Source organism: Lethenteron reissneri, chromosome 45 (genome assembly GCF_015708825.2).
Source record: "Lethenteron reissneri isolate LAM-NWPU_2019-01 chromosome 45, ASM1570882v1, whole genome shotgun sequence".
NCBI lineage: Eukaryota > Metazoa > Chordata > Hyperoartia > Petromyzontiformes > Petromyzontidae > Lethenteron > Lethenteron reissneri.
In genome coordinates this window covers 9,342,703-9,365,115 of record NC_083823.1, presented here as the reverse complement: position 1 = coordinate 9,365,115, position 22,413 = coordinate 9,342,703, and the positions used below count along the sequence as shown (strand labels likewise).

Sequence of the window (22,413 nt, the reverse complement as noted above, 5' to 3'; positions counted from 1 at the left end):
TATGGCCACCATAACATGTTTACTCTCGATGCAGCACTGAGCAGAGGAATTTGTACACTGCCTTTTTGCAGAAACTGTTCACGTTATCTCGCCTGCAGGGTGCGTGTGACCTGGATGAAGTGCGCAAGATCATGGGGGATCTGCATGAGAACCAAGGCACCAGCCTGGACTTCCAAGCATTCATGGCCACGTGGATGCGGATTCTCGTGGCTGGCCATGCCCGTTCCAGGAGTGTGTGTTCCTCACCAAGGGGCCATGTGGCCCGCCCATTTCTTCAGATGAACCGAAATAAATCCCTTTAAATGGAACTATTTGAAGAATAAAATCGCTGGGAAACTGGTCCTGGTCTTCGTGAATCATGCGTTTGACCTCGCAGGTGTTACGATGAACGGGCTTGAAATTGTTTCAAAACAGCTCCGTGATAGGCGACACGACGCCCAATGATCAGTGCCCTCTCCCGTTTTTTCATTAACGATGTATAGGCATATCTCGGAAAGAATCGGAAGTTGAAAGCGGCCAAGCTCACACCTGAGCTTTCGGATTTGGAAAGTGTTCTACCAGCGTAACCGTTCACACTATGCAAAGTTTCTCGAGCGATGCATAACTATAAACTGATCTTGTCCAAAGCTCTGTGCTACGAGAAGGCCGTTGAATGTCTAAATGGAGGAGCTTCAACTTCGGTGGGAATGGGGTGATACCAAGGATATGCAGATGAAGACTCGCTATTCGAGGGGGTATCTCACTTTAACAAACATTATTCACCGGGCATTAGCGTTTGTTTTCCAACGATGTTATTGGTGGAAACAAATGCACAGGCAATGGAGAGGGTATTGCCTCTGATTTTCTGATGAAACTCCAACGTGGGATATTAATTAATGTGAAACTGCAAGAGATAATCAACAAGCCCAAAAGTTGGGCTCTTAAATGAGCCGAACAAAGGTCGCGAGCAACATGCTGGGAAACATCGCAGACTGATTTAAAGGCACGAGCGAGGTTTAAGTTGTAACCAATTGTGAAAGGGGTGCTCCGGTGGCGAGACGTTAACGACCTTGCCTAATATACAGGAGATCATGGGTTCGATCCAACCCTGACGCCTGCTTTATATGTGGAGTTTGCGTTTCTGTCTTCGCCAAGGTTGCGTCGATTTTTCCGGGTTTTCGGTTTTCCCCTTGCACATTTTGATACATGCGCTTGAGTATTTGGCGGCTATAATTTTCCGCTTGATAGGCCAATTCATTCAGCTACCATTTGTGGCCAGATCACTTCCGAAAAAGAACACTATAGCTCAGTGGGCCTTTCCTGTTCAAATAAACTGTTTAATAGTTAAATTGAGGCAGTGAGGTCAACGTGCGGATCTGGCACGTGAATTGCCGTGGGGTTCCCCGGTGTTTGACCTCGGGGATTCCCTCAGAAGTTTTGCTGCTGAAGGTTGAATGGGGAGAGTCTCCACTCGGGTTGTGATGTTCCCCGCAGCTCCGGTTACTCCAATACTCGGTGCCACTCCGTTTCCAATCAACGTGCAGCTGCAGACAACGATAAACCCCGTGTGGTGTCCATGAGAGGGGCCAGAAAGTGCGAGATCTGTGCTGGTATTGAAGGGGTATGACGCGACAACGGAAAAGGTCCTGCCTCCCCCCTCGCACATCCCATTCACCACCGACTTACCACATTGGTGAAGTATGGTCAATCAACACGGCACATCCAGAGATTCGTTGAAAAAGCATTCGAGTCGAGTGCAATTTGTGTAACCAGGTGACAACTCAAGAGACCACGGAGGGCCTGATCAGAAAACATAACCCAGGTAACGAGAATTTCAGCCACAAACAATCAACATCTATTAAGCAAAGGGAACTCAGAGCAATAACAACTGCGTCACGAAACATCTAAAATATTTCACAATAATAATTATGTTTTATTATAAATTCCCTGTAGCAGAAGTCGGCTCGGGTAGATCATTTTTAGACCGATCACATTAAACATATAAAAGATGGCTATCACATTAATCTGAAAACAGGTGAGGATATTCGAGCCAAGTGCAATTGCAAGTGAAGTTACCGTAGAGAATCGACAACTCAGCATCGAATTACGATGTCGATGGGAGGGGAATCAAGGACATTTGCAAAGCGATGGAATTTTAGGCGTTTGAGGCATTCGCAGATAACAGTGTAACAAATGTTTTTGTTTCTGGGTAGTGTTATTTCCTAATTGCTTATGCCTCAAAAGTAGAGAAAATGGTTATTCCCCACAAACTTTGCTTTTGTGACCAGGACAGTTATATTTTGAAATGTACCTTTTTTCCAGAACATTCCAGATAGATTCAGTGCTGAGTAAACTTGGAGTAACTTCTAGAACATTCTAGAACTTTACAGTAATATAAATAGTAGTATATATACGGGGGCCTTAAGCCGACCAGTTCAGTTTAGTTCCAGCTGGGTAAGTGGATACCTTTCTGCATTTTTCTGAGATGGCATCAAGAGGCTGCAAGCATCTGGCAGACGCATTTTGCTATGTCTGCGGCCAATTTATCAAGACAAGAGCAAAAAGTACTCTGTGAAAGCATCTGCGAAGATGTGTGAGGCCGACAAGCCATATTTTGGCATGCCTGTCGGGGATCAAGACAAACCCTGGGCACCTGATTTCACCTGCGAGCAATGCAAAAAAACTCTGGAAAGTAAGATGGACAATTGTTGCTCGGAATTTTACGTTCTAAAATTTGTTTTAAATGAAATGTTTTACAATTTTTCATGTCATTGAATTTTTTTTTATTAATGGAGATCAACGTAGAGTGGCTTTTGGAAAACCGAACTTCGTGATATAAAGTAACGCGGCAGTGTCAATGGAAACGCAAAATCGTGCCAGCAGCGTCTAATGCACGTCCTTCATATCGCGCTGTTATTATGATGATGACGTTGGTGATGACACGATGACGCAGTTGAGTTATGGGATTTTAAGAGTGATCTAAGCAACATAAATAATATACTTTACTGCAATGAAGCAAAAAAGTATTTGAAGGAAAAACAACTACGTCCCATGAAAAGTTGCAACTATTGCATTTTTTATAATTCATGGTTCATAAATTCCCTGTAGCCTGAGTCGATTCGATTATTTTCGACTTATCGTGGTATAATTACAAGTAACATGAACATAAACAGATATAAGGTGGCTATTGCACTCAACTGTAAACACGCGAGGATATTCGAGTCACGAGCAATTGCAGGTGAAGTTATCGTCAAGAATCGACAGCTCGGCATCGAATTGCGATAGAGATGAGAGGGGAACCACGGACATTTGTGAAGTATTCGAATTCCAGGCGTTTGGGGCATTCGCAGATGAGTGGGAACCACGTGTGCCATGTGAAACTGGCCAAACATCTCGGCGCAGGATACTGGGAGAGATTCGTGATACTCGGTGACACTGCAGGAGGAGTGGCGCTGTGGTGATCGGAGTCGTTAACGCGAGAACTGCGTCTGTGCGCGGCAGTGAGAGACGCGAGCTGCTGGCAAATCACGTGGCGAGGTGAGAGTTCAGGCGAATCGACGCTGAATATCAAAACTCGCATTGGATTTGTGATCAAGTTTCCTGGCAACAGAACAGCGAGTGACGCCTTCACGACAATAGTGAACATCACAGAGACAGACAAACTCAGCCACCCTCCTTCTCGTCATCATCATCAATTATCGTCACCGTTTCCATTACCCCGCACGGGCAGGGAATTCGTCTGAATGAGTTGACGCACGGAATTGGTCAGATTCACACGCGGAGACTCGATGGGTCACGTGACGTCAATAAAACATGTCGATGAAATGATTGTTAACGGCACAGGTGCAAACAATTATAAGTGACGTCACCAGCACACGTGAAGGCGTAATTGGTGACGTCACCAGCATAGGTGAGGATTTAAACCCTGCGGGAGGCGGATTCAGTAGTTGCTGCTCGGCGTTCGTATTCTTCTACATCCCGGTGAGTTCCGTCTTCTCTCGACGTCTCGAGTTCGGTGGAGACATCCGTGGCTTGAGGACGTGTCTAAATCTTACTGCTTGGGATAAAAAGGCATCTGGGTGTAGTGTTGGCATTAATAGGTGCTTGTTAACAATGATGTTTTAATTTAACGACTGGAAAATATTATGGGGGCATGTGGTGGTTCTGCTCTTGTCTGCAAAACCCCAAGCCGTGTTTCACCTGGGTGGCTTTAGGTCCTGTCAGATTTGGTGCGGTCTGGGGTACTTCCAAGGATCGGTGCTTGATTCTGTTTCGCATTTAACATGACACTTTGGAGCACTTATTTATAGGGCTGCGCTACCATTGCTACACAGATGACGTCCACGTTTGCCTCCAGCTAACACCATATTCTACATCGGAAATATTTTCAACTGTAAAATTATGGTTGCAGGAAAAATGTTTCGGAGCTAAATTTAAATAAGATTTAATTAGCTTAGTCGGCTCTCCCCAACAACTAAACTGGGACTTTTAAGCCTAGTTATTGATGGCCAGAACGTCTGCCCGAAGCATGATTGGTTATTTTGGTGATATTTGATCCGTCCCTTTCATTCAATGCTCTTGCTAAGGTTGCGAAAACCTTTTACCTGCCAACAGTGCTCGACTGCGCAACATACTTATGCTTGCTCATTGTGAGGCTCGTCCATGCACTTGTTCTCTCGCGACTCGATTTTTGAAGAGCCTTGCTGGAAGATGCTGGTAGATTACATTGTTCAGAATGTAGCAGTTGGGTTGCTTGCCCTCGCCCCATTGTGACCATATTTCCCTGGTTCTCATTACACTGGTTTCTTGTCTAGAAGCGACTGTTTAAGAGCCTTGTACTAGTGAAGGCCTTGCAATTGCTGGTACCACATTCATGAGGTTGCTTCATCCCTACACCCCTTGCCAAGGTTGTTAAGATCTGCAACCCCCCCCCCCCACCCTTCTGCGAGTACTGCGATCCCAGCTGCCTTCCTGGTGTGAGCGGCCATTTGCTGTGGCTGTGGCACGGCTTGAATGCCCTACCTTTGTACATTCGTTTATTCTATAATTTGGATACTTTTAAATCTTGTAATTTAAAATGGTATTTCTGACGTCCGCGTCTCTTTAGCTTTGCCTTTCCTTAGCCTTTATTTCCTAGAAGGCGCCTTGAGACCGGTGGAAGGCGCCTTAGAGATGTAAATTATGTATTACAGGCGCCCCCCCCCCCCCCCCCCGCAACTACGACCTAATTTGTTTCCGGACTACGTCGAAAGGTCGAGCTGTTGCAAGTCGAACACTTAATTTCCCATTGGCAAAATGTTAGACATTGGGGTTCTGGGAAAACCCATTACATTGGTTTTTAAGTGAATTTGGTGAAAACCCTTGCAAACATTTCTTTTAACCTAACCTTTACCAAAATGTGTGAAACCAAACTGACATTTGAAAAATCCTTTAATTTTCTGCATGTGCGTCACGTTTCCTATTATCAGACGTAGCAGAAGGTAAATTTACTAAGTTGAAGAGCATTGAGAGAGCATTGAGTGCCGTAGTGTTCTCACCGCAGCTACGCAGTTGGACTAAATTGTAGATGCGTCAGAAGAGCATGGCGCTGTCATCTGACGACGTCTGCGTAACATGAACGCGTCGCCTAATGGCGCTGCGTCTGCACACGACTTGCTCGGACTCGTCGGTAGTTTGGTTGTTACCGAGGATCTTGATTATTATAAGAAAAGTCTTATGCGGGGGGGGGGGGTGTTGCAAGTCAAGCTGTCCTATACGTCTGGGCACCCAAAAAGGCTATGGGCGTGCTTAATCTTGGTATGTAATGTACACGTGTGTTGGCTGAAGGAATCTCGTGATGCCTTCGTCTGCTGCTGCCATGGAGGATCTGAGCGCTGTGATGGACATCTTTGTGCGCGAGTTCTGCGCTAGCTGTGAAGGAGGTGCGGGGAGCGTCTCCATGAGGAAGCACGCGCTGCAGAATCTGCTCGTGAAGCACATGCGGCCCTACCTGGCGGTGGGTTCCTGTGGCCTCTGCGCGGCAACACTGCAAGCTAACGTTTCTCGAGCCATGTAGTGCTATGACGTCTCCGTGTGCACTGGGAGCCGCTGCTGCTTGAGGCAGTGCCATGTGCCGTGGCACTGGGTTTTTGCAAGAACGACTGAGCGTGCTTCGTCACTGTTAGAGGTTGATTGAGTCTGGGCTCGTAATGGCCACCATAACATGTTGATTCCTATTTCTGTTGCTGTAACACTGAGCAGAGTGAGTGGTGCATTGGCTATAGCTGAAAGTGTTCCTTTATCACGAATGCAGGGTGCGTGTGACCCGCATGAAGTGCGCAAGATCATGGGGGATCTTCACGAGAACCAAGGCGCCAGCGTGGACTTCCAAGCTTTCATGGCCACGTGGACGCGGATCCTCGTGGCCGGCCATGCCCCGTTCCAGGAGCGCGTGTTCCTCACAAAGGGGCCCTGTGGCCAGCCCATTTCTGCTGATAAGCCAAAATAAATCTTTCAATGTATATAAAATGAGATGACTAATAAAATTACTGGCACACTGGTCCTGGGCTTGGTGAATCGTGTGTTCAAGTTGAACTGGCAAGCAATGTCTGATGCATTTCCCTTCTCATGATGCAGATTTGGTTTTGGGCAATGGTGGTGGTCTTGATGGAAGAGCCCCTCCTTATTTGGCTTTGCCAAAAAAAGCAACGGTGGTGGTCTTGATGGAAGAGCCCCTCCTTATTTGGCTTTGCCAAAAAAAGCAACGAGTGCCCCACTGTCAGGAGGATTGGGCTTTGTACTGTTTAAAAACAGATCTGATGGTAGCACTTGACACCCAGTTAATAGCCCCCTAAAGAATGGGTAACATCCCAAAATATATTTGTGTAGAAACAGGGGTGATGCTTCCTTCACCCTCAAATAATATTGGCAGATCTTTGAAAGAAAATCGTTGTTCCTGTGGCCATCCTCCCACCTCATCGGTGGGATTGAATATTTCTTGCAGCGTGGCAGTTGAGACTAGAAATTGAGTTGCTGGCGTAATGCATAACTCCAAGCTAACCTTGTCCCAAGCCCTTGCGAATTATGAGAAGGCATTTGACTCTGGAAACTTGAGCTTGAACTAAATCGATAATATGCAGTTGAATAATCCATTGATACAGGTAGGAACAACAGTTCCACACTTCCCACTGGGGATTATTTGTCGTGCATGGCCCCACCCCATGTGAGCGGTGGGTTGGTGGAGGTGGTGGGGGGGGGGGGCTGTTGTATATGTTGGTTATCAAAATTTGTTATGTTGTATGCGTGCGTGGGTGAAATTATTATGTTGTATATGTGGGTTATGAATATTCAGTGAAATAATAATAATTAAATGAAATTTGGCCAATGTGTAATTATCCGGAAATATGTTAATTTATGTAATTATGCACATTTTAATTATACCAATTCGAGAGGTAATCGTATTAATTATGCGAGTGGGTGTAATTATGATAATGCAAGTCGTTATGATAACCAGACCCCGCCTCGGTGACGAGGGTGGGTTATCGATCGGAATAAGGCAATTAATCGTATGCAGTTTATGCAGGTATGGTGTAAGTATGCAAGATTAACTTAGATTAACTCGGCATCGTTGTCTAGGTTCGTCTCATTCTCGCTTTAACATTCCCAGAGTGTGTATTCGTGGTTATATTTTAGGTCCCCGATTCACCCCGTTATCGCTTTAACATTTACTGAGTATATTAGTGTGTTTAAGGTCACCAAGTTCAGATCTCAACGCAGAAGCAGATCTTATGCATAGATTTCAGGAAAGAATCACACAACCACTTCTGTATTGATCAATTTATTACTAATTCAACCTTAACTATGATATAGTATGCGAACTCTCAATCCCGGAACGTCAACACGGCATCAATACAGTATCATCAACGATTGTCTGATTTCACTTTGACAACGGCACATGGATCCCGCATAACGCGATGGTTGTTAGTGAGAGAGAGAGTCGTTAAATATGCAAATACTATGCTAAGAAAACCTTAACGTTAATGAATGATTATACTCAATATTGTTCATGCAGTACCGCACTCCTTATTGATCATACGCAACCCTTATCACGTTGTTAGCACCTTGGGTCACGGGACAGTTGAATATTCTGTAGAGGATGCGAGTACGTGCGGCGATTATGACTGAAAGATACTTGAAAGATTATACGGCGATAAAAAAACACAATCAAAAAACAGTTATTATTCTTAAAGGCACCAATCTCAACAGATACATCGGCAGGTTATCTGACAACAGAACGGCTCGGAGTAAGGGCCTGCGACGGTGCTCCTTTTCCGAAGATCGTTATCTTATACCAAGTTTACTAATTGGGGACCAGATCACCTGATAAGGATCCGGTGGGCCACCACTCCCCACGTGAGCGTGGCTCGGCGGAAGGAGGTGCCAAGAATCAGTTCGTATTGATGGATCTGTTGGGAATTTATGCGATTAAGAGTACAGCCCACTAAATATTAAAGATAAAAATTACGAATACTTTTATAAACGACGGATGGCCATCACTCGGTCTTGTTGTGATGCCTTCCCAGCCACAGATGGCTTATGGGTTCGAGTGTGTTTGAGTGGTAAGAGTTGTCTTGAATCGTCCGTGTTCGGAGTCGATTCTTTATGTCAAACAGACGCCTGGTGGTCGTGTGGTGATGGGGGTGGTGCGCGTCATACGTATCAGTCGCTCCCCTGTCACCGTGGTGAACTGGTTCGGATGCCCGTTGATACGCTGTCGCAGTTCGGAACCCGGTCGGTAGGTGGCGTCGTCGTGTGCACGGAGCCTCGTCGCCAAACCGCGACCCTCACCACTCCGGCGGCAGCAGAGACCTCCGACTCGGCAGAGGTTGACCCACGCAGGCAGAGTTGAGCTGTCAAGCGGGTCTTGCCCGCCTGCAGAGGAGATGGGGAGCCGCTTGAGTCGAGCTCCGAGAGCTGGCTTTGGTAAGCCGATCGAAACTCGGCTGAGTCCCAGACGAGCTGAAGATGAGTCGAGCCGACCCGCTGGTCGCACTCGCTCCTGAGCCGACCCTCCCGGTCGAGCTCGCTCCTGAGCCGACCCGCTGGTCGCACCCCCCACGTGAGCCGACCCGCTGGTCGCACTAATTTCCAATGCTCAGGATCCTTTCCTTTATGCCGAAAAAATCCCCCTGGATCCCGCCCACAAGGCGGGCTTCTTTCGATTTTTGCTGTGTCAGGATCTGTCCGTAGGCAGGTGTGTCCATGTGTGTGTCCGTACGGTATATTCCGTTGTCACACTCCCTCCATAAAACCCACGAGCAAACAATCAGATGTTACAAATTGCCTCGAAGTCGTCTCTCTGTCTGGGTGCAATATTATCTCTTGTCTGGCCTTCTTCATGAACCCAAAACACAGACGTTACAAATCGTCTCATAGGCGTCTTTGTTCGTGTTGCACAAACCTGGAGGGAGGGGCAACACTCTCTCCGACCCGGCGCACAAAGAAATGGTTAAGAAGTTTTAAGTTAACATTTGTCCCTTACTATTTCACAGTTATGATTCTGTATGTAACCTAAGGTCTGTCGTTTCCCATCGTGGTGCTTGACTCAAGTGGAGGTGTTTCCCCGAGCGTATACACACTCCTATCCCGCGCTGCGGGGATACAAAGACGGCCGGGATCTCCCTTTCTCTCCGACCCTGGGTTTAACATCGTTTTTTTTTTATTATGTATTTATATTCGACCTGGTGGTGATTCATCCGTTATCCTGGCTTTTCCATAAGTTTTACTTTTGTCTTTTCATGCATATGCTTATTATTATTAATTTATTTCCGATATCTTAGGTTAAGGGTAAGTTCTTGATCCTAGGAATTCGTATTCCTTGGTGTCTGCATGGTTATATAAGCGGAATATAGTTTACGGTGAATAGCGTTAACATTGATGTTATGTACGATATTATGTATTGTGATGTCTTTAACTTAACTTGTTTGTCAGGGCTTTACTGACACGAAGTTGCATTCCATAGCCCCGCAGTCTTTGCCCCACCCTATCTCTGCTCGCCGTTGTTATTGCCGTCCAGCTGACGCCGTTAACTCAAGGCCTCATTAATTTCCGTCACTCCTTGTAGGTGAGGGCGGTTGAACCTTGGAGTCAGTTCTGGTTTTGTCTGCCTGCTTCTTCTTGTGTCCCCTGACCCCGGGAGTTATTATTTCTACTTTTATGGCCTGTCGAAGCCCGACTCGCTGTTGCTGGGCTGGTGTCGTTCCCGGCTTTTTGCTTACGTTTGCAGTTCGCCGTGCTCTTAATTTCCTTCCCTCTTCAACCTTATATCGACTATTCGCTCCTGTCTGGGTGCGATTCAATTTTGACTTAGGAAGGTTCTGATTGTCATATGCTTCGGGTCGAGTTGTATAGAAAGTATTAAGTATGGAAATAACATTTCATATTGACTTAATGATGGTGATGGTTCAGTAGGCGTAACTTGTGGCCTGGTTTAATTGGAGTGGGTGTGAATATCAATAACTTTAGCCTACCCTGTTGTTAAATTCCGACTTTAACGTTACTTTAATAGCAATACAGAATAATTGAGCTTTTTGTCTTAACTAGGCGAACGCGAACTTCTGGTGACCCCCGCAGCCTTGTTGTTCAGCTGGGTCTGCCTCCTTGAGAGATATACAACACTCTTATTCTCCTCACTGTGGCCATCCAACCTTCTGCTCTGGGAGTGTTATTCTTAATTTCAGGTCAAAGGCCCCCTCACGTTCAGACGTGCAGGGTTGTTTAAATCAGCTCCCTCCCCTGTGCACACAGCCTTGAGCTGACCCACTTATTTTCGTTCCCTCAGCTGCAGGAGGACAAGGCGTACTTCTACCTCCCCCCTGTGTGCACGTGTTCTAACTAGCTCGGAATCCCTAAACACACAATCAGTGATGATTCCTGGCTTTCTGTGGTTGTGATTTAGACAAAGGCGCCTCTGCTTTCTTCCATTGCCTTTGAGTCGACACTGCCCTATTATTTGCCCATGTGCTGAGGTCATAGAATTCGTTTTGACTTCAGTAATATTAACATTCAGTATTGGATTAGCAAATGGCAATGGTTCATTGATGTAGCTCGCAGCCTGGTCTCCAATTTGAGCGAGCACGAGGATCGATACTTTAGCCTACTCTGTTGTTGAATTTCGAATTTTGACGTTACTTTAAAACCATGCAGGATGGTTGGGCTTTTTGCCTTAACTATGTCTGGCTGACACTCCCACTGTCTCTGCCGCCTGCACGGGTGACATGTGCCCGTTCATCAGGCCTTATCTTTCCTTGAAGCAAGGTTGCAAATTCTGCCATCCTAGCCCTCCTCCAGTTCATTACTTAACAACACCTGGTGTTTTGCAGTTTGCTGCGCTTTGGTGTGTTAAAAAAAAAACAAGTAAAAAGATAATATATAAAAATCATCAAATATTATTAATCTCAATTTTGGAAGAAGGGTTAGTATACAACAGGGCACTGCCGCGACTCGGGCCAATGAGGAGATGGGCGTTGTTTCATTTGCAGAATGGAACTTGGAGGATGGCTCCTTCAGAAAATGGAAGCCTTAAAAAGAAAAGTGGCTCTTTGCCTCGTGTTCCTTTCAACATTCTCAGCCTTGAGGTCATTCACTTGGGGGTGGGAGGGGTGGGGAGTGTGGGAGGGGTGGGGCTGGGTGGGGAGTGTGGGAGGGGTGGAGAGCGTGTGTGGGGTGGTGCTAGTCCCCCCATGTTGCCCTTATAAAGCTGAACGTGTAACCTATACGCTACACTTATACAGGTAGGAACAACAGCTTCCACACTGCCCACCAGGGATTATTTGTCTCGTGCACTAATGCGCTGTTCAACCAAGTTCCTACCTGTCCACTCCGAAGGAATGTGTTATTTGGGGAGGGGAGGGGAATTGGACTTAAATCGGCGTTTCTCAAAGTTTTATTGGTGGAAGTGTAAAAATGTGGACAAACTTGGAGCCTTGTCTTTATTACATAGCAACGCTAGGCCCCACTTGCTTGACTCTTCCGCCAAAATGTTTTTGCTCTCCTCTTAGCTCTTTGGAGCTCCTTCTCTCACGTCGATGGTCTCAGTGGTGTGCAACCGTTGCCTCAAAGCTCAACCTTTGCTTGCTGCCTTTTAACTTTGAATCTCTTCAAACCTTGCCTCCTGATCAATCGCCATTGGAGGCCTCTGCACCAATTGGAGGCCTTGCAGTACTTCCTGGTTGTCTTTGGCTGCGCGTTTGCTTGGATGTCTAAAATTAAGGTCATTACCGCAAAGGCGTGGGCGGATAGTGATGACCATCTAATTTTCTGGTGACCTAGTCCAACGTCCGATGCGAATGTGAAAATTCAAGAAATGTATTGGTATTGAGAAACATGCCCCTTTGAGTATTTGGCCAATGTAAATTTCTGCATGCCACTGCGTTTGCATGTGGCCAGGTCCCTTCTGAAACACATTCCTGCGGAGGGAGCTGGTAGGAACGTTGGGTTACTCGGTCAATGGCCAGGGTCAACAGCGTTGTGGAGTATTCCGGCGTGAGTCGGTTAAACGTTGAGTTTCATAAGGGCTCATATTCTTGTGTTTTTTTCGGTAAAGTCACGTAGGTAAAAAAATTAAAACTAAAATTAAGAAAATAAAAATCACGACATTTCGGAGGCAACACAAGCTTCCGTCTTCAGGTGGAACCGTCACAGCACGATAGCTTTATCAAGTAAGAGAAATTCCAAGAAAACAGTCCGTGTATATATATATTGAGGGTGGGAGGAGCCAAGGTAGGCCCTGAATATTATTTTTGTGAGGTTCGGTGTGGCTGAAACACGCTGTTAGGAATGAGCCTTTGTTGTGTAAACTAGGTGCGGCTGATGTAAAGGTGCGTGTAAATGGGACTGAGCCTTTTGTTATGTAGAGGTGGTGTGGCTGAAATCGCTGCCAGGAATGAGTATTTGTTGTTCAGAATGGTTGAACTGGGAGGTTCTAAGAGTTGTTAGGGTGCGGTTGCTGTGAATGGGACTGAGCCTTTGTTATGTCGATGAAACAGCACTTTGTTACGTTGCTGGGATTAATTCTAGATTTGCCAAATATGTGTGGTAAAACTTAAAGTAGGAAAACCAGTGTGTGAAAAAAGAAAGAAGAAACTATACGGTAACTGAATAATAGTGCCTGTCAAATAAGATGGTCCAACTGTGTAGTTAAATATTTTTTGCATGGTTAATAACATATGTCCAATGATTACTAAGTTTACCCATCATCACGGTTGAAATTATGTCTGTGTTTGTATATTTGGATGGCTTCGTGTACAAACCTTTGATGATAGCCAGGAGGTTTGCGGAGCACCTTGGTCTCGGAAAAGGCAATTTCATGAGAGCCCACAGTGTTGTAGCAATGATCGGCAACGGCGGAAGAATCAGTTTTGCCGTGTTTCAGATCTGACTTGTGCTCGCGGACACAATCAGAGATATGACGTTTCGTTTCTCCAATGTAGAAACCACTACAACTCAGTTTATAGACTCCAGGGTATTGTAAGTCAGGAATGACATCTTTCACAGATGGAATTAGATCACGGATTTTATGTACTGTACTGAATCGGACTTGGATCTTATGTTTGTTTAGAATTTTGGAGGTATTTTGGTCACGCCTGCTATGTATGGCAACGTGATAGTTTTGATCAGAGTTTCATGTGGCTGTTTCTGTATGATGGGAGAAACAGCTTGGCGAATGGTGCGGTCAGAGTATCCGTTCATCCTGATGGCCCGATGTACATGTCTTAATTCACTGGCCAGGTGGTGTTGGTCAGAAATGCCATGAGCTTTGTGGTGTAGGGATTATTACGGGAGAAACGGCGGACAACAAACACAGGGGTGTCGGCACTCACATACACGGGTGGTCACACCGACGTCCGCATCCGTTATTGCCCACGCCCCCAGCCCTCGGAGGTGATCCCTATAAAAGGTGGAGACCCAAAGAGCTCGAGGCAGTTCGACACGAAGCTGACCAGTGAAGATCCAAGACTCGGAGATTAGGCCCTGGGACTCCCCGGTCTCGCCGTCCTTATAAGGGCCGAGCCGGGTAAGCCAGCGGCGCGGCCCAAAAGCTTCCAGACCGCTGCCCTTATCAGGGCAAGGCTGGTTAGCTGGTGCCGAGATCTGTGCTTGCCAGGGCCAGATCAGTCAGCCTCCCGTAGCCCAGTAGAGGAGGACTGGGGAACAGGACAGAGGGCTTAGTACTAGGGTGGGTTTCCCATAGTACGGGTGAAAGGGGCCGATACCCCTTCAACTATTGTGCCTGTCCCTGGGTTAATAAACAGAGTGTGCCTCAACTTCGACATCGTCTCCTCGAACTTACTACAGTGGTATAGCGTTTGGATGAGATAATTCTTTTGAGATGGGTGGTGGTGGGAATCAGGTTTCAAGTAGGAATCTGTGTGGGTGGCTTTCCTGTAGACAGAATGTCCCAAGGATCCGTCAGGTCTCCTCTCAAACAGAATATCTAAGAATGGTAGTTTACCATCTTTCTCCACTTCCATGGTGAATCTGATGGATGGGTGTCTGGAATTGATGTGGTCCAAGAAGTGGTTCAATGCTGGGAGGCCATGTGGCCAAATGACGAAAGTGTCATCCACATACCTCTTCCACAGGGAACGGCGCAGGGTGGATGTCTGGATGGCGTCTGATTCAAACTTTTCCATGAACATGTTGGCTATCACTGGTGACAAGGGGGAGCCCATAGGGGTACCCTTATTTTGTTTGTAGAAGGTGCCATTCCAGGTAAAATAAGTGTTGGCGAGGCAATGCCTAACCAGCGCAGGTACATCCGAATTCAATCCATGTTGGACCAAGTCCTCAATTATTGTTAGGGTGTCAGGTAGTGGGACTTTGGTAAACAGAGATACTACATCAAATCTGACGAGGATATCATCGGGAGATAATACCATGTCCTTAACCATAGAGACTAATTGGGTTGAGTTGAGTATTGACCAGCCCCTCCCCACCTAGCCCCATCCCTCCCAGCCCCCCCCACCCAGCCCTTCCCACCCCCACCCAGCCCCACCCCAACCCCTCCCCATCCTCCCCTCCCCACCCAGCCCCTCCCCACCCTCCCCTCTCCACCCAGCCCCACCCCTCCCATTTTTGGATGCACGACGGACGGACACAATAATCTCCTGTGGGCTGGTGGAACCAGGAAGTTCCTACCAGTAAAATATCCGTATAGTTCTGGATTTTACCTGGTAAAAGAAACAATAGTTTAGAGGCGGTGAGCTCGACGTGGTGTGACTTTTGGAAAACCAAGCTTGGTAACAAAGCATTGTGGCAGTGTAAATTAGTCCCCCAGGAAAATTGTGCCAAGTGTCTAATGTACACAGGCTTCTCATTGCACGAATGTTGGTGATGTGGGTTAGTCAATGCACATCTGGTGTGTGAATTGGCATGGGGTTCCCAGTCTGACCTCGAAGGTTTCAAAAATGTTCCTGAATGTGGAACATGGAGAGGTGGTGATGTTCCCCACAGCTCTGCCAGCTCCCCTGCTCAAAGTGCAGCAACAACGTCAATCCCAGTGTGATGTCTGAGGGGCGAGAGAGTGCGAGGTCTGTATTCCTATTGCAGGAACATGACGCGACAACTGAAACGGTCTTGCTTCTTTTTTTTTTCCTCATCCCATACACCACCACTGACTTACCAGTAGTGAAGTATGGTCAATCAACACTGCACAAATAAACCATTCAAAAAGTAAAGTTTATTTTGTTTAACCAGGTGAGACGAAAACTCAAGAGGCCAGGATGGTCTAATGTGCAAGTGACTTGGGTCACCAAAATGACACTTTGAGCTGTCTAAACTAAAAAGAGAGATGACATAGTCATCCTCTCAGCCAACAAGGCCAATGCTACTGTCATCATGGACAAAACCAAATACAACAACAACAAAATTCAGGACTTACTAAATGATGGAAGCTATACCAAAATCAATAGAGATCCCACCAACCACCTGGTTACGAAAACCAACAATATCATCACTGATTCGACATCTTTAATCGAACCAACCAAGCGGCTATCCTTAAAACCGTCTGCTGCTAGAGGACCCAGATTTTATGGTTTACCAAAAATCCATAAAGAAGGGACACCCCTTCGGCCTATTGTCTCCACCATTGACTCACCCACCTACAAATTGGCCCGATTTCTGAGTCCTTACAACCATTCACTGGATTGAACGCCTCAGCTGTACTTAACTCGGCTCACTTGGTATCGTTAATTAAGGACATCTCACTATCTCCAGGTGATTTGCTTGTCAGTTTCAATGTAAAAATTTGACTTAACTTTCGTGACGTCGATGGAAAAAAGTTATAGCAATAAAATAATAAAAATAAAAATAAAGTCAATAAAAATAATAAAAATATCACAACGTTTCGATAATTACACAAGCAATCGTCATCAGGAGAAAAAAGAGTGGGGAAGCTGCTAAAGCAGACTGTTTATGAAAGTTTAGAGATGGGCGGGGCAGCTAATGTTAATGTAGGAGAGGTCTCTGACACTGGCAATAGGTCTACACCAATCAAAGAGCTGTTTATAAAGGTTTAGAGATGGGCAGGGCAGCTAGTGTTAATGTACGAGAGGTCTCCTACACCGGCAGTAGGTCTATACCAATCAATGCATTGCACCTCGTTCCACACACCCACACTGCTGACGGTTGAGGTGGAGAAGAAAACAAATCAAGTCATGACCCAAAGTGGTTGATGACATCTTTCCAATGATTGCTGAGTTTAAAACCCTCGCCTCGGTTGAAATTGTGTCTTTGTCTGTAGAAATGTATGGCTTCGTGAACGAATCTTTGTTGATAGCCAGTCGGCTTGCAGAGTACCATCGTCTAAGAGAAATCAATTTCACGTGATGCCAGCCGCATTAAAGTATTGATCAGCCACGGCAGAAGTATTGATCCTGGCATGTTTTAGATCTGCCTTATGTTCACGAACACGGTCCGAGACATGTCGTTTGGTTTCCCCAATGTAACTGCTGCCGCAGATACAGCTTAATTTGTAGATGTCAGGAATCTTGTCCTTCTCAGATGGGATCAGGTCACTAATTTTATGCACTGCATTAAGTCGGACCTGGATCTTGTGTTTGTTCAAGATTTTGGAAATCTTTTGGTTATCCCTGCTATGTAAGATAAGGTGATGGTTTTGATTGAATCTTCAGATGGCTCCTTCCTCGTGGTTCGGTGATGGCTTTGCGGATTGTGTAGTCAGAATATGAATTCGCCTTGAGAGCCTGGTGTACGTGTTAGAGTTCACTTTGTCAGGTATTCATGGTCAGCGATACATTGAGCTCTATCGTGTAGCGTTTTGATGAGGGATTTTTTCTGGGATGGATGGTGGTGAAAATCAGGTTTTTAGGTAGGCATCCATATTGGTGCATCCATATAGGTAGGCATCCATATTGGAGCGTCCCGTTGAGCCATCTGGTTTCTTTTCAATTAAAACATCTAAGAATGGTAACTTGCCATCCTTTTCCACCTCCATGGTGAATTTGATGGTTGGGTGTATGGAATTGATGTGGTTAAAGAATTTGTCCAGAGCTGGTAGGCCATGTGGCCAGATAACGAACGTGTCATCTACGTACCTCTTCCAAAAGGAAGGACGGCGGGTGTATCTTTCTAAAAAGTTTATATGAAAACATTGACTACAACTGGAGATAAGGGAGAACCCATTGGAGTACCTTAAACTTGTTTGTAGAATGTTACATTCAAGGTGAAGTAAGTGTTGGTGAGGCAGTGTCTAACCAGGGCCGGTACATCAGCATTCAGTCCTTGTTGGACCAAATCTTCAATGATTGCAATGGTATCAGGGACAGGAACTTTGATAAACAAAGATACTACATCGAAACTCATATTCTATGGTTCTTTCGGTAAAGTCACGTCGATAGAAACAATGATAACAATACAATAATGAATATGTAAATAAAGTGAATTAAAAAAATACAAAAATATCACGACTGAGCAATCATTGGAAGGACGTTATTAACCAGGTTAAGTTATAACTGGCTGTGATGTTTAGTAGTTATTTTCGACTCTCCAGTGTTACATTAACATGTTAAATGTCTAAACATTAACAGGTTAAATATCCCACTAACACAGCCATTATAATAATAGGGGTTTTCTCCTTTTTTCTGGAAACAAAACTGAAACCTTTTTACAAGGATTCATGTCTGCATTAAAAACAAAATATATGCATTGTCCTTGAAACTGATTGGTCCACACCAGAGACAGCTTTCTTCTGAGCCTCGTCTCAATTGGCACTCGACTAGATGACGCCAAAAGGCGGACCTAATAAAAGACTCCACCTTTGAGGCATCTGCTCTCATGGCTGGCTCCTGGTTTGTTAAGCCAGGTCATCTCGCGGTTCTCGAGTCCTCTCTCATGAACGCAATACGTGTTTTTGCGTAGGGTTACTGCGCCAAGTTAACCCGTGTAGATTGTACACGCTTGTGGTGTGGATCTGAGCGGTTTGTGCGCTGCGATTTTGAACTATGCAACCCGAGTTTGATTCCCAATTGAGGCCAACACCAGATAAGGCTTTTTCTTAACGAGTCCTGGACCTTCTCTAGGTCGACATGACCGCAAATGAGCACTTGGTGTGTGCACCCCTCAACGTGGGAAGCAAAGGTCGCGGGGCGTGGTGCTGGCGATCTACCCCCTCGTGTGCTATACTGGTTGCTAACGGTCGAAAGGTTATATCGGAGATCGAGCTTCATCTTGTGTAAAATTAATGTACACTGTGTTCACTGATAATCTCGTGATGCCTTCATCTGCCGCCGCCATGGAGGATCTGAGCGCTGTGATGGACATCTTCTTGCACGAGTTCTGCGCCAACTGTGAAGAAGGCGCGTGGAGCGTCTCCATGAGGAACCACACGCGACAGAATCTGCTCATAAAGCACATGCGGCCCTACCTGGATGTGGGTTTCCTGTGCCCTCCACGGCGACAGCACCGCAAGCATTTTTCGAGCCGTGCGTGGCGCTGTGACCGCACCTCCTCGCGCAGCCTCTCCACTCGGCTCGAAGAATGCACATTGTGGGATCCTCATGGCCTGGAGCTGCAACGCCTCGAGGTAACGCCAGGATCCGTGGCGCTGGATTTTGCAGGAACAACTGAGCGGGAGTAGCCGTTGCTAAGGGGTTGATTACGACTGGTCTTATGGCCACCATAACATGTTTACTCTCGATGCAGCACTGAGCAGAGGAATTTGTACACTGCCTTTTTGCAGAAACTGTTCACGTTATCTCGCCTGCAGGGTGCGTGTGACCTGGATGAAGTGCGCAAGATCATGGGGGATCTGCATGAGAACCAAGGCACCAGCCTGGACTTCCAAGCATTCATGGCCACGTGGATGCGGATTCTCGTGGCTGGCCATGCCCCGTTCCAGGAGTGTGTGTTCCTCACCAAGGGGCCATGTGGCCCGCCCATTTCTTCAGATGAACCGAAATAAATCCCTTTAAATGGAACTATTTGAAGAATAAAATCGCTGGGAAACTGGTCCTGGTCTTCGTGAATCATGCGTTTGACCTCGCAGGTGTTACGATGAACGGGCTTGAAATTGTTTCAAAACAGCTCCGTGATAGGCGACACGACGCCCAATGATCAGTGCCCTCTCCCGTTTTTTCATTAACGATGTATAGGCATATCTCGGAAAGAATCGGAAGTTGAAAGCGGCCAAGCTCACACCTGAGCTTTCGGATTTGGAAAGTGTTCTACCAGCGTAACCGTTCACACTATGCAAAGTTTCTCGAGCGATGCATAACTATAAACTGATCTTGTCCAAAGCTCTGTGCTACGAGAAGGCCGTTGAATGTCTAAATGGAGGAGCTTCAACTTCGGTGGGAATGGGGTGATACCAAGGATATGCAGATGAAGACTCGCTATTCGAGGGGGTATCTCACTTTAACAAACATTATTCACCGGGCATTAGCGTTTGTTTTCCAACGATGTTATTGGTGGAAACAAATGCACAGGCAAATGGAGAGGGTATTGCCTCTGATTTTCTGATGAAACTCCAACGTGGGATATTAATTAATGTGAAACTGCAAGAGATAATCAACAAGCCCAAAAGTTGGGCTCTTAAATGAGCCGAACAAAGGTCGCGAGCAACATGCTGGGAAACATCGCAGACTGATTTAAAGGCACGAGCGAGGTTTAAGTTGTAACCAATTGTGAAAGGGGTGCTCCGGTGGCGAGACGTTAACGACCTTGCCTAATATACAGGAGATCATGGGTTCGATCCCAACCCTGACGCCTGCTTTATATGTGGAGTTTGCGTTTCTGTCTTCGCCAAGGTTGCGTCGATTTTTTCCGGGTTTTCGGTTTTCCCCTTGCACATTTTGATACATGCGCTTGAGTATTTGGCGGCTATAATTTTCCGCTTGATAGGCCAATTCATTCAGCTACCATTTGTGGCCAGATCACTTCCGAAAAAGAACACTATAGCTCAGTGGGCCTTTCCTGTTCAAATAAACTGTTTAATAGTTTAAATTGAGGCAGTGAGGTCAACGTGCGGATCTGGCACGTGAATTGCCGTGGGGTTCCCCGGTGTTTGACCTCGGGGATTCCCTCAGAAGTTTTGCTGCTGAAGGTTGAATGGGGAGAGTCTCCACTCGGGTTGTGATGTTCCCCGCAGCTCCGGTTACTCCAATACTCGGTGCCACTCCGTTTCCAATCAACGTGCAGCTGCAGACAACGATAAACCCCGTGTGGTGTCCATGAGAGGGGCCAGAAAGTGCGAGATCTGTGCTGGTATTGAAGGGGTATGACGCGACAACGGAAAAGGTCCTGCCTCCCCCCTCGCACATCCCATTCACCACCGACTTACCACATTGGTGAAGTATGGTCAATCAACACGGCACATCCAGAGATTCGTTGAAAAAGCATTCGAGTCGAGTGCAATTTGTGTAACCAGGTGACAACTCAAGAGACCACGGAGGGCCTGATCAGAAAACATAACCCAGGTAACGAGAATTTCAGCCACAAACAATCAACATCTATTAAGCAAAGGGAACTCAGAGCAATAACAACTGCGTCACGAAACATCTAAAATATTTCACAATAATAATTATGTTTTATTATAAATTCCCTGTAGCAGAAGTCGGCTCGGGTAGATCATTTTTAGACCGATCACATTAAACATATAAAAGATGGCTATCACATTAATCTGAAAACAGGTGAGGATATTCGAGCCAAGTGCAATTGCAAGTGAAGTTACCGTAGAGAATCGACAACTCAGCATCGAATTACGATGTCGATGGGAGGGGAATCAAGGACATTTGCAAAGCGATGGAATTTTAGGCGTTTGAGGCATTCGCAGATAACAGTGTAACAAATGTTTTTGTTTCTGGGTAGTGTTATTTCCTAATTGCTTATGCCTCAAAAGTAGAGAAAATGGTTATTCCCCACAAACTTTGCTTTTGTGACCAGGACAGTTATATTTTGAAATGTACCTTTTTTCCAGAACATTCCAGATAGATTCAGTGCTGAGTAAACTTGGAGTAACTTCTAGAACATTCTAGAACTTTACAGTAATATAAATAGTAGTATATATACGGGGGCCTTAAGCCGACCAGTTCAGTTTAGTTCCAGCTGGGTAAGTGGATACCTTTCTGCATTTTTCTGAGATGGCATCAAGAGGCTGCAAGCATCTGGCAGACGCATTTTGCTATGTCTGCGGCCAATTTATCAAGACAAGAGCAAAAAAGTACTCTGTGAAAGCATCTGCGAAGATGTGTGAGGCCGACAAGCCATATTTTGGCATGCCTGTCGGGGATCAAGACAAACCCTGGGCACCTGATTTCACCTGCGAGCAATGCAAAAAAACTCTGGAAAGTAAGATGGACAATTGTTGCTCGGAATTTTACGTTCTAAAATTTGTTTTAAATGAAATGTTTTACAATTTTTCATGTCATTGAATTTTTTTTTATTAATGGAGATCAACGTAGAGTGGCTTTTGGAAAACCGAACTTCGTGATATAAAGTAACGCGGCAGTGTCAATGGAAACGCAAAATCGTGCCAGCAGCGTCTAATGCACGTCCTTCATATCGCGCTGTTATTATGATGATGACGTTGGTGATGACACGATGACGCAGTTGAGTTATGGGATTTTAAGAGTGATCTAAGCAACATAAATAATATACTTTACTGCAATGAAGCAAAAAAGTATTTGAAGGAAAAACAACTACGTCCCATGAAAAGTTGCAACTATTGCATTTTTTATAATTCATGGTTCATAAATTCCCTGTAGCCTGAGTCGATTCGATTATTTTCGACTTATCGTGGTATAATTACAAGTAACATGAACATTAAACAGATATAAGGTGGCTATTGCACTCAACTGTAAACACGCGAGGATATTCGAGTCACGAGCAATTGCAGGTGAAGTTATCGTCAAGAATCGACAGCTCGGCATCGAATTGCGA

The 22,413-nt window shown here is 45.7% G+C and overlaps 1 protein-coding gene across 1 annotated transcript; it reads left to right on the top strand.

Moving 5' to 3' along the window:
- The first annotated feature begins 5,812 nt into the window (after positions 1–5,812).
- On the top strand, positions 5,813–6,466 carry LOC133353989 (protein S100-A1-like). The gene is made up of 2 exons (XM_061570549.1): positions 5,813–5,974; positions 6,272–6,466. Exons 1-2 carry the CDS (start codon positions 5,816–5,818, stop codon positions 6,464–6,466), a joined length of 354 nt encoding a protein of 117 aa, XP_061426533.1. The 5' UTR covers positions 5,813–5,815.
- Positions 6,467–22,413: the final 15,947 nt, after the last annotated feature.

Excerpts from the sequence above, each read along its gene's own strand:
- LOC133353989 (XM_061570549.1), top strand. The coding sequence starts at position 5,816 with ATGCCTTCGTCTGCTGCTGCCATGGAGGATCTGAGCGCTGTGATGGAC. Across the intron at positions 5,975-6,271 it reads ACATGCGGCCCTACCTGGCG|GGTGCGTGTGACCCGCATGA; the intron begins GTGGGTTCCTGT and ends TCACGAATGCAG.